Source organism: Mya arenaria, chromosome 2, assembly GCF_026914265.1.
Source record: "Mya arenaria isolate MELC-2E11 chromosome 2, ASM2691426v1".
NCBI classification, from domain to species: domain Eukaryota; kingdom Metazoa; phylum Mollusca; class Bivalvia; order Myida; family Myidae; genus Mya; species Mya arenaria.
Genome location: NC_069123.1, coordinates 23,344,166 through 23,357,463, shown reverse-complemented (window position 1 = coordinate 23,357,463; position 13,298 = coordinate 23,344,166). Strand labels below are relative to the sequence as shown.

At 34.4% G+C, this 13,298-nt stretch overlaps 1 protein-coding gene across 1 annotated transcript; it reads left to right on the top strand.

Moving 5' to 3' along the window:
* On the top strand, positions 1-10,437 carry LOC128224723 (WW domain-binding protein 2-like). Its single transcript, XM_052934707.1, has 7 exons — positions 1-150; positions 2,263-2,365; positions 3,670-3,808; positions 4,547-4,639; positions 6,261-6,404; positions 7,042-7,140; positions 8,504-10,437. Exons 1-7 carry the CDS (start codon positions 95-97, stop codon positions 8,629-8,631), a joined length of 762 nt encoding a protein of 253 aa, XP_052790667.1. The 5' UTR covers positions 1-94; the 3' UTR covers positions 8,632-10,437.
* Positions 10,438-13,298: the final 2,861 nt, after the last annotated feature.

The window sequence follows — 13,298 nt, the reverse complement described above, 5'->3', positions numbered from 1 at the left end:
CTGAACACGTGACTTTGTTTACTTCCGGGTTCGAGATTACGTCAAGAAAATTGCAAAATAAATCACAAGAACTATTGCGTTTTCTGAAAAAAACATGTCAATCAACACGGCACATGCCAATGGAGGGGTGTTAATATTTACTGGAGAAAGGTGAGCATCCTGTATATTAATTAAATTTCTATAATTGAATTCGGAATCAGCTGAATTATGAAAAATAATGCTTAACTGCTTAGGATTTCGGATAAACATATTTCGGATGTCAATATATTAAATTAAATTAAGAGTCAATTTTAAAGCGTAGCATGCCACATCCTGAGTGTAGGAGACGTCTTTATGATTGTAAGGTTGTTTAATCGAAGATAAGTGTAACCTTGTGGGCTAATCTACTCAGTTAAAGCCTTGATGGGTTAGAAAAACCAGGACAGCTAAGATGTCTTTATAGTTTTGTCAAATTTAGTTGAGAAATAACATACTGTATCTTACGGGAAGCAAATGAAAAGTAACATGAAGAAAGAAGGAAAGAGACAAAGGATTTAATAAATTGTGCATATACAAGTGTTAGTCCAAATAATTGTATGTTGACGGATTTTTTTTTAGATATTTGATATGGCAAATCCTTCACGTACAAATTGTTTAGTGTCAAAAGTGGGTAGTTGTTCCGATCAGGATTCCAGGTTAAAGCATATAGCGTCTATAAAATATCATAAAAACAAGAAATATTACCAGATAATGTTATTTTATATTAGTTCCGTACACAAAAATTAAATATCCAACTTATAATAATGAGCTTGAACATAACGATATATACATGAAGGGCACCTGCAAGGCTTTAGGGCACAGTTTTAAATCGCTCGGAACATTTCGGCCATGGCTGAGTTGTTACGATTGTATAACGAGGTCTATCTCGAAGCTTTGTCAGAGGAGGCCGAGTTATTACGATTGTATCGAGTTGTTCCCCTTCGCATAATTGTTGTCTGTGTCAGTCAACTTTCGTTTTATTGAAAAGGTAAACAACTTGTTTTAATGCATTAAATGCTTGTTTAGTGCAAAATAACATTTCACTAACATGGTAAAATATGAATATAACTCTTTATGATCAATTTCAACCATACAATACTTCACTTAAAAGAATTTCAATATTTTTAAACACCCCCGTTTTTTGCACATTCCTGTTTAGACGTTAGGGATTGGAAGAATCCCGTATAACACGTCTATTATTTTAGACTAATACAAGTGTGTACTGTGAATGCAACAATTATGTAAGTAAAGTGTTCATTGCCATCGCAGCCATGACAGGATAATTAGTATTCACACTGAAGGCATTCATACATAACAAAACAAATATGCCTGGGAAACACTCACACTAGCTATAATTTAACATCTGGTTACATAAGGATAATTTTTTTTTTGACTTAGGACTAGAAGGGTTTAGAACTAGTCAGTAAAAACAGCTGTTTCAGAACCAGAGTCTGAAGATTTTTGTTTTTGCTAGCTTACACGCTAAGGAGAATATAATGAATGTGCATTTATGTGGCTAGGGTAACATAATGAATGTCCAAATGTTTAAAAAGTTCCCTTAAGATCATTAGTGTGGCTTGGTTTAGCACTACAGTAATAATATAAGTTCACAAAGTCCAAACATATATCTTTTGGGGTGCAGGTCTAAGTGAACCACTTCCTAAGTGAACAACTTCCCAAGTGTACCATTTCAGGACCAAGTATACCACATTATTACTTTTGACGTCATCATATTGTCACTTTCACTTGATATTTAAACAATGTTGTGATCGAGCGTCCAAATCTGGGATAACATTGTGCTGGTATGACTTCTCCTCTACCAATTATTGTTACATTGTAACCAGCCTTTTTAAATTAAAACATAAATCTATAAATCTACACCATTACCCTTTCATTTTTTAATGTTTTGCTTGTTCATTTTTGATAATTTTTTCAATTAACAAACAAACAGTTTGCTATGTGTTCCCGTGCACAGAGCCTGAAGGTCAAATTATGAGTAATGACCAAGACTATTTTAGGGGTGGTAAGGTTGTGGAATTTTGATCTCTCTGTGTCTGTCATAATTCATGAGGAAATTTAATTTAGTCAGTAAGTTGTGTCTTACCCATGACATTGTATCCCCTGTTCTTCCTGGCTCATATATAAATGTTAGAGCCTTGAAGCCTTTACCTGACCCTCATTATGAAGGGAAGTGACCCATACTTTAATTTTGAAAGACTGTACATGTGAATGATTATTTTTCAGAATCCTGCTATACTGTGATAATGTCGAGATGGGATTTGAACCCAACACGGTTCCACATTTCAAGGGGAACAAGACCGGCACACTGTACCTCACTACTCACCGGGTATTGTTTTCTACATGATGTTTACCAGGACCCGTATTCACAGTTTGAGACTCAGAAAAGCTGAATTTTAATTTTGTTGTAACCAAGCTATTTTATGAGAAAAGATGGTAATAAATGATGTTTTTGTTACGAATAATCTGTTCAATCATGCACAATTCTTTTGTCAAACTTTGTCATATTATTTATAGATATTTTTTGTAACATTTAAGAATTTAGTTTTTTGAGCCTTAGTCTGAAACTGAGACTCAAAACGTTCGAGAAAACAGACCGAGGACCACTTGCTTATTCAGCTGTCGTAGTGTACAAGTGTCAATCACAGAGACTTGAATGTTTGATGCAGGTCCCAACAGCTGCCGCTGGCTTACTTCAAATAGTTGCCTGTGGCCTCAGCTGGGTAAAATCAGTCTTCACACTTAAAACAAAAAACTTTTTATGGCCTGTTTATCAGGTCATGCTCAAATTCCACTAGGGTTATGTTTTGGATACTTTCAAGTCTCTATGAGAGTGGTGTCAATGTATTTGTAATCCAGGCCTGTATACTATGTGTTGCGCGATATTCATTAAGGAAGAAAAGCTGTAGTTGCAGTATTGATACCAGTAGTTATTTGCTATTGCACTTCAAAGTTTTGATTTTCTTTTTAGTTCAATGTGGAAATTTCTTTTTAAATCGAAACGAAAAGGACGAAAGTCGAGTTATTGTGAAAGCCTTGGTGAAATTAGGTACAAACATTGCCTGAGATAATATGCATAGGTACAACAATATTCATAACTTTGGTCTTACGAATTATTTAGTCATGCCTGTGGTGTTTTTAATAAGCTTACCATAGTCCATATGATTTAGAATTGTCTTCTATCAGTTTCATAAGTATTCATTTTACACCCTTCGATCATCAGTAAATATAACACAGAAATCACTGGGATTCAAACTGGACAATATTCTTCAAAAACTAGTGGTCAAAATTTGCCCTAACCTGCAAGCCCTGCACATATACATTGCTTGCCAGGCTGTCCAAAATCTTATACATGCAGGCTTGTCACAATTACATTGGCGATGTGATAAATATCAGGAGCATTGAGCTTGATAATATTGAAGATGATCTTAATATGTCACATGCTGAGGGAAATCGGTCCCTGCATTGTCAGTCAAATATGCCAGATGATATACCAACTGATAACCAGTCTAGACTGCTTCTCACTGCACTGGAAACAAGATTTACTGGAATATATGAATTCAAGTTTGTGGATTCAAAAGCCTTATTTTGATGATTGTTAAGTACATATTTATCGTTAATCACCCATTTCAGGTAATCTTCTGTAACAAGAATAAAAAGGACATGTTGCAGTCATTCAGTCTTCCGTTCCTCCAAATGCGGGGGGTGGAGCTAGAACAGCCTGTGTTTGGAGCTAACTACATCAAGGGCAAGATGCTGGACGAAGCTGGAGGTAGGAAATTTATGGCTGCCAGAGGTTTTTCTGTTACTTTGCTATGATTTATCTTTCATTACAATGTCCTGTAAGATGGTTACAACATTTTCGTCTAAAATTTTGTCACTGTGACATGCTCAAATGGTCATATTGTTGTTTACAAATCAAAATAAGAAAACACAAATTTCAACGTAACAGAATAATCCATTCCAAAGACAATTCTTTCCAGACATTCTCTACCCTCAGAAAAAGTCTAAATCAAGTTTCTGTAACAAAACTTTATGGGGATGGTATCAATCAAAAGCCACATAACAGCGCTCATCTGCCTGGTATTGCATGATAAGAGCCTGCTGGTAAATGTTCTGTTGTGACAATTTATGTCTAAATGCAAACAAATAACGGATCCAAACGAATGGCAAAATTCAAACTCTTTCAATTGAATATTAGAATATTCAATCACCAAAATGAATCTCATAGAAGTTGAACTAAAATGTTATTATTTGCTATAGTAATATCTGGGTCCTTTTTAATCTTTTTTTTTCATAGCCGGTACAGGCGATGGACCCTGACTTTTCCCAAATTAAGCCTATGAAATTCCCCATTAAAAAAAATCCAACAAATACCAATACAATTTGAACAAACAAAACACAAAATCAAATAATTTCAATTCCACAGTATTTATAAACAAATCTATCATTACACATCCTTACAATCATGTGGCCTACATTAATCAAATAAATTTCAAATATTTGACAGGGAACTGGAGTGGAGAGGGCAAGTTTAAGATGTGGTTCAAGAGTGGAGGTGCGATAGAATTTGGCCAGGCCATGCTCAGAGCTGGAAAACTGGGTAAGAACAGTCAGCAAAATTAGTCTGTTGGATGAACAAGCCGGAATTCATATACTTTTGCCTGGCATTAATTTTTAGCTCGAAAAATAGGTGGGATATACTACTCGCCGTCGGCGTCAGGTTAAAGTTTTGGGGCAAGTTGGGATTTTCACTTATAAGTCCAATACCTTTCATTCAATTGAGTTAATACTTCACACAGTTGTTCAGGGCCAGCACATGATGAGGTTAGATAACTCCATATTATTCTTTACACAGATTATGGCCCCTGATTGACTATGGAACTTAGGTTAAAGTTTTAGGGCAAGTTGGAATATTTATTAATAACTTCTATACCCTTTGTTCAATTGATTTAATACTTCACACAGTTGTTTAGGACCATCACACAATGAGGTTTCATAACTCCATATTATCCTTAATACAAGTTATGGCCCCTGATTGACTTAGGTTAAATTTTTATGGCAGGTTAAAATTTTAGGGCAAGTTTGGATTTTCACTTAAAACTCCAATGCCCTTCATTCAATTGACTTAATACTTCAAACAATTGTTCAGGACCAACACCCAATGAGGTTACATAACTCCATATCCTTAATACAAGTTATGGCCCCTGATTGACTTAGGTTAATGTTTTAGGCAAGTAAAAGTTAAGGGCAAGTTGTGATTTTAATAAAAAAACTTCTATACCTTTTATTCAATGCACGTAATAAAATTCAAAATTATTTACGACCATCTTTCAACAAGAAACATAACTCCATTTTAACCCTAAATACAAATTATGTCCCTTGAATATATATATTTTTTTTATTTCTTTTGACAGGCACATTTTTAAATTCTAAATCAGTTTTCGATCACTGGTAAGAATTGCGGATTTGGCAATAAATTTTAAAATTAGCATGACTCTAAAATCAGATTGTGTTAAAGCTGCACTCGCACAGATTGACTGTATTGACAACTTTTTAGATTTTTGTCATAGAATTAGCCAATTATTGCGTAAATGTCATTTTTTTAAACGTAAGTATGAAACCTGAGATCTGATCTTTTGTCAACAATCTGATATCACTGGTTTTCAATCATTAATGCAAAATTCTAAGATAGTGCAGCTTTTAGTTCTGATAAGTATAGAAAACCTTTTTTGTCTAAGTGTACATGCATTCAATTGTTAATGTTATTAAACATCATTTTATAGAATTAATGCTGCTGAATAATCAAATCAGTTGGACAACTTGGCTTCATCTCATATGCTTGAAATGCAGTGTTTTATGTCATAAGATAAGGCTTGACTACTTTGGTGTAAATCATAAATTAACAGCATACTTATGATTTTGTTTCACATTTTGAATATAGTTCAAGAATAATTAAATTGATGCAGTTGAACACAGTATTCAATACTGCATTAAGAATTAATTTTGTTTTTGGTTTCTTAAATCAAATCTATGATTGTCTCAATAATCTGATTGAAAATATATTTTGTTTTAGCTCACCTTTGAAATTAATTAAAAACAGCTTTGAATTTGACTCAATTTAGAAGACCAACAAATATGTATGTTTTGTGAAAAGATTATGGTAATTGTTTTAAGAAAGTTGAATGTTTATACATGTCGTTATATGCTATTCCATATTTCAGCATCCCGGAACAGGCCTGCCCAGCCACCGCCGTACTCCCCTCCCCAGGGACCTTTCTACCAGGCCCCACCCCCTGCATACAGTGCACCCCACACGGAGTACTACGCATGGGTGCCGTACCAGACATTCCCCACCGCTCCACCACGTATGATAAACTTAGGACTGACATATTTAAAAAAATAAAGCCTTTACATGTATTTCCCAGGGTTCTCAATAACTTTTGGCTGAACAGTCCCTAAAAAAATGTTACCTACTAGTAACCAATGGTGAATTCTAACCGGCCAAAAGTCAATTTGAACCGTCAATTTTGGCTGCTAGATGCTTCTAATTGAGAACCCTGGTTACATATGCTAATAATTGATGAATCATAAGGTGTTGCAATTGACAAAATGCAATGTACAAAGTGTTGATTAATTGTCAGTTTTGCAAAAAAAAAAAAATTTGAACTTTTGTCAAGATAATAATCAGATCCTATACAGTCGAACTCCGTTAGCTCGAACTGCAAGGGACTGGCGAAAATACCTCGAACCTCGGAAATTTTGAGCCAAGCAGAAAGGCTTAACTTAAGAATAAAGAAAGTGGTCTTTACATCCAGTTCGAGGAATTCGAGCCAAGCGAGTCTGAGCCAACGGGGTTCGACTGTAGTTTGATAAGATATTATTTTGAAAAAGCTTTTTATGACTTAGTGCTTGCTTTCAGACTACATAATAATAATATTATACTTAATAATTGTTTATGGTAATAACTTCCTTATAAAGTGTGAGTTTGCTGTGCAATTGCAGCTGAGTATGTGTACACAACTGGCGCCCCACCCCCGTACCCAGGAGTTGACCCCGCCTACCCTCCCCCTCAACCTGTGGCAAATGGCACATCATCTGCAGGTACGATAAAAATGATTCATTATCTTTTGTTTTAAGCAATTATACATAATATACTATCAATATATGTCCTCTGGGGCTGTATTCAATAAGCAACTGAGATTGAACTTAATTAAAATTAGAAACTAAGTGTTTTGATTGGCCTGTATAATTGGCTGAATGGAATCACTGATGCATGTCTAAGGATAAATATAATATCAATATTATATACTGGCCCAAGTCACTGCATTTACTTGTATTTAATCAAAGTCTTGTATGGGGTATGAAGTGTTTTGATAATCAGGTGACAGTGCATGTACAAGTTTAGAGTAGATGTTTAAATGTTGCTCCATATAACCATAAGCTTGTCTTTTAAGACAAAATATTTGGCTGTAATGTAAGTCATTGTTGGCAAAAACTTAAACCTTGGTTATATCAACAGAGGCCAAATAGTTTTAATGAAAATTGGTACATGCATTCCTGGACACGATAGATATGAGTTTGGTAAAGTCAATACTTGTTGTTACCTAAGTAATTTCCTCTTATTTTAAAGAAACGAGAACAACGGCTGTGCAGCACACTTGTTTTTGCTTTTCTTTTCCATTTCATAAGAGTTATGACTGAGATTAACCTTTACTTAAATTGTATGCTTATACAAAATACACGCCTATAGGTTTGCAAATCAGTAGGTCGAATGTGAAGATCATGTTTGAAAGTCTTAGGTAATCTTTGTCCAAAAAAACCCTAAGAACCATTTTACCTAGGAACACGTAACTTCAGTGATAGGTTGCTTTTGACCACCAGATGACCCCTATTGTATTTACGATGAGTAGGTGACAATCAACAGTCTTAGGAAATCTAAGACTGCATTATTAGAGAACAGTTTGACCTAGGACCCTGAAACTACAGTGCTATATGTAGGTTGCCCTTGATCAGTGAATGACTCCTTTTGTTTTTGAGGTGAGTAAATTAAAATTCAAGGTCATGGTCTTTGGAAAACTTTGTCCACACAATAACTTGAGAAAGGTTTGATCTAGGACCATGAATCTTCAGTTGATTACCCTTGACCAGAAGATGATCCTTTTTTTAAGGCCAGTTGGTCGTGGTCAATGTCAACAGTTTTTGACCCTTGACAAGTATGACACCCATTTGGATCAGTGTGACAGTCAATCAAAGGTCTGGGGTAGCAGTCTCATCAAAACTTGGACCGCAGTTCACTTTCATAAAACCTTGTGCAACCATTAATAATCAACACGTTAAAACTTCCTTATTTAATTTCCACAAGATATAACTACCGTATTGAAAAAGTTGTTGTTGTTTTTCTTTCTTTATGCAAATATTGAAGCTCTAGAAAGTGATAATACTCTCTGTTGTTTTCTTCTTTTAGACGCAAAAGCTATGGAGGCGGCTGCCAGTGGCTACTACAATCCTGCAAATCCCCACAATGTGTACACGCCAGCGCCGTACCCTTCTGCCCCACCCTCATATGATGACGTTACGAAGAAGAATCAGTGATTTGGGGACCAGACTGACATTTTATTTTTGTTTTATTGTGTAAAAAGGAAATTTTCGCGTGTATGGTTTATTTATAAATATACAAATTTCTTAAAAGATGTGTTAAATCTGGACTAAATTATACTCAAAATTGAAAATAAACACATTGAAATTTAAGATGATGTTATTGCTAGTACACACATGTACGTAGAAATGGCACCCTTCCATCAAAAATATGGTTACGGTACAACTGTTACAAGATTGCATGTTCTTCGTAGCATGTACTTTGATATTCGTGATTTTAGTTAATCACCATATGTTAAATCTTCAACTCGATCCTTATTTATTATAACTAGGATGGATTGGTACTTTTCGATTTTTAAGTACAAAATATTTCTCAATTCTATTTTTTTATTTTGTTGATTAATCTGTGTATTATATTCTACATACATGTAACTTCATATTTATTATTTGTCAGCTGAACATTTTAGTGTATTTTGATGATCTTTGCCAGTCATTTGTTAAGATTGTTATAAGTACTTGTTATACTACACGCATTCTCTCGCAGCCAAAGTTCTTATATCTTTGAATTAAAATATGTTGTTGTTGTTTTAAAAAAAGTATGCGCCGTGTAATATACTTGGGAGTAGAAACCTATTAAAAGAGAAATTAATGCTTTATTCATTGAATGGATAGATGATCGCAGTACACACAGATTTCGAAACAGTTTCAAAGGCTATTTTTGGAGGACGCAATATAGTTTAATAATTTGTACCTGTATTTTATTTGTAAAGCACAATGCCTGTACCATTTCTTTTTTCATTAAATGTTTTATATGTGTGCATATTCTCTTTCCAGAATGTGTTGGTACTCTGTAATTTAATTTATCAGAATCATGATATTCTAAATTACCAAACAGGTCCTGACTATTTTGTAAAATTTAATGTACTGTAGTAAAATAATGAGCTTATTTGTTTGTTTTATATTAGATACAAGCAAAAAATACAGTATATGTAAGTATTTATTTATTAAAAATCTTTGTGTTTTCAACAAGTTAAGATGTTTTCTTAAACACTTGCTACATAGTATTTAAAAGTTATTTATATACATGTAAGTAGCTGATCTGTTTTTCAAAGGAAAGATGTGCAGGAATTATTATAGCTAAGGTGTCATCGTAGGCAGTATAGTGCAAATACCTTGGCCCAAACTATAAAACTATTCAAGATAATCAAATAGAATTTGGTACCCATTATGCAAGAGACATATGGCCCAATAAGGCCCAAAAATTGCCCTCCTTTCGATTAAAGTGACACACTATTCAAAATCAGTACATACACATGTATAACAAACATACATTTTAACTGATAAATCTTTAACTACTTACAAAATAATACAATTATGGAAAATATTAATAACTGATAACAAGATTGTAACCATGTATCTAATACCAGAAAGCGGAAAAATATTAATTGATTGGCGAGTGCTAAAAGATTTACTGTGGTCCACTATAGTCTCATAAGGTAGAAATACTGTGTTTAATGCTCATTTTGTTCAATTTAAACTCAGTATCCTTTATAAAAAACATTGTTTAGGACATTTATTCATCTTTTTGGAATATTAAAACAATATTATTTAATGTGTTAAATCTTATTTGGGAGTAAGAGTGCATCTTTAAAAATAAACCCAGACGAACATTGACATTCACTTTGAGTTACTCTTGTTTTAGTTATACATTATATGTGATAAATGTTGTAAAGTTTATTTGATTCCTTACCTGTATACATTGTTACATTCTAGTGGATGATTTATTAAAAAGTGTAGAAAATATGTGTTAGTTGTAACATTCATGGACTTTGTGTGATAGCATCACAAATACCTAACTTTCACAAATTGAATATACTAAGTACAAATCATAAAGAATTCATCATTTCTACTATCAAATACAGAGATGACAAATCAAATCTTGAACTTTAAAATATCACTTAACATTATTCTTTGCACATTATATAATTATATAAATAGATATCAACGTAGAAATTGTGTTTGTCATGTACAGCCTCTTTCCATCAAGTCCTGCTTCTTCTTTATTAAGTTATTTGAAGAAAAGTACTTGTAAGTTAAAATTACTTCATACTACTTCCATTTCACCAGTATGAATTTCCTTTTTAGCTCAACTTTTCGGAGAATAAAGAGGCATTACTACTCACCCCGGCATCAGCGTCTGGTTGGGTTTTAGGGCAAGTTGGCACTTGCACTTATAACTCCAATACCCTTCATTCAATTCACTTAACACTACACACAGTTGTTCAGGCCCATCATACAATGACGTCATATAACTCCATATTATCCTTAATACAAATTATGGCCCCTGATTGACTTGGGAATAAGGTTAAAGTTTTGGGGCAGGTTAAAGTTTCGGGGCAACTTGGGATTTTTAGCTCGACTATTCGAAGACTAGGTGGGCTATACTACTCGCCCCAGCGTCGGCGTCCAGTTAAAGTTTTAGAGCAAGTTGGGAATTTCACTTATAAGTCCAATACCCTACATTCAATTGACTTAATACTTCACGCAGTTGTTCAGGGCCATCACATGATGAGGTTAGATAACTCCATATTATTCTTTACACAGATTATGGCCCCTGATTGACTATGGAACTTGGGTTAAAGTTTTAGGGCAAGTTGGAATATTTATTAATAACTTCTATTTTCTTTGTTCAATTGACTTAATACTTCACACAGTTGTTCAGGACCATCACACAATGAGGTTCCATAACTCCATATTATCCTTAATACAAGTTATGGCCCCTGATTGACTTAGGTCAAAGTTTTCGGGCAGGTTAAAGTTTTAGGGCAAGTTTGGATTTTCACTTAAAACTCCAATACCATTCATTCAATTGACTTAATACTTCACACAGATGTTCAGAGCCATTACATAATGAGGTTAGATAACTCCATATTATCTTGTATACAAATTATGGCCCCTGATTGACTATGGAACTTAGGTTAAAGTTTTGGGGATATTGTTTAATAACTTCTATACCCTTCATTCAATTGACTTAATACTTCACACAATTGTTCAGGACCATCACCCAATGAGGTTACATAACTCCATATCCTTAATACATGTTATGGCTCTTGATTGACTTAGGTTAAAGTTTTAGGCAAGTAAAAGTTAAGGGCAAGTTGGGATTTTAATAAAAAAAACTTCTATACCGTTCATTAAATGCACTTAATAAAATTCCAAATTATTTACGACCATCTTACAACAAGAAACATAACTCCGTTTTAAGCCTAAATACAAATTATGGCCCTTGATTATTTTTTTTGCCTTTATAAGGCATATTTGTATATTCTTAACCACATTTTCATGCTGGGAAATCAAGTTTTTTGAATGACTTGCGTCATTGTTTGGGCGGGCTGGTTGGAGGGCCGCATCAAAGTCACCTTATGTATCGAATAATTTTAGTTAGGTTGGACATAAAGAGACCAAACCTGGTACTATTACATCGTTATTGTATTCTAAGTCAAAGCGGCGTAGTCGAGCGCGCTGTCTTACGACGGCTATTGTTATTATTACTTTCTATACCCTTCATTAAATCGACTTTTTTTCTCTACTTTTTAATTTCTTTTGATGGGCACATTTTTGTATTTTAACAAGGACTTCCTTAGTTGGGCGGGCCGGTAGGATGGCTGCATCAATCTCACATATGTTATTGAATAATTTTAGTTAGGTTTGACATAAATTGATCAAACTTGGTATATAGGAAGAGGAGACGCTATGATCAAGGTCAATGTCACTGTTGCTATAAATAGAAAAACGGTTGGTATTAAACAAGTTAAGGTCGACATATTGCGACCAAACTTGGTACATTTGACATGATTATAGAGACCTTTCATGGGATTCTGTTTGGGGCCTCTAGAGTCCAGGTAACTGTTGCTTGAAATAGAAAAATGGTTAGAATTGAATAAGATAAGTCATGGTTGACATATTGTACCCAAACTTGGTATTTGCTAAGAGTTCATGGAGACCGTCCATGGGATTGCGTTTGGAGCCCGTATAGTCAAGGTCACTGTTAATAAAAATAGAAAACCTTTTGGTACTGAATAACTTTAGTTAGGGTCGACATTTTGTGACCAAACTTGATATGTAGGAAGAGTTTATGGCGGACTTCCAAGGGATTGTGTATGTGACCCCTAGGGTCAAGGTCACTGTTACTTAAAATAACAAAAACAGTTCATACTGAATCTCACAACAAGGGCTGAAGGTCTGTCAGTCATTGAAAACCTGGTTTTGTCGCATCGCGGCTTTTCTTGTTTACTTTTTATTTTGACTTTTATATTGCTTTTGAAAGCCACATATTACATCATTATTGTATTTATTTCTAAGACAAAGCGGCATTGTCTTTCGACGGCTCTTGTTTATCTAAATGGCCAGCAATTGGTCAGACGTTTCCCTCTATTTATCTATCGTCAGGTTATAGGTCGGCACTTTAGCACGACCCGGAATGACGCAACGCAAGGAAGGAAAACAAAGCAGGACCGTAAAACACCAAAATCAGTCAAGTCCGAAAATGCGTATACTATTTTTAGCGTTTAACTCGTTTACCCTTAAAATGATCTGTCTGACTTGTCTGGAAAAAAACGCATTCGGAACTCCTCGGCCATTTTTCGGCAGAGGAGCTCCGAATG

Bases quoted from the DNA above. Each gene is read 5' to 3' on its own strand.
- LOC128224723 (XM_052934707.1), top strand. From the start codon at position 95: ATGTCAATCAACACGGCACATGCCAATGGAGGGGTGTTAATATTTACT. The intron at 151-2,262 runs GTGAGCATCCTG...ATTATTTTTCAG, and splicing joins TTAATATTTACTGGAGAAAG to AATCCTGCTATACTGTGATA. The intron at 4,640-6,260 runs GTAAGAACAGTC...TCCATATTTCAG, and splicing joins GCTCAGAGCTGGAAAACTGG to CATCCCGGAACAGGCCTGCC.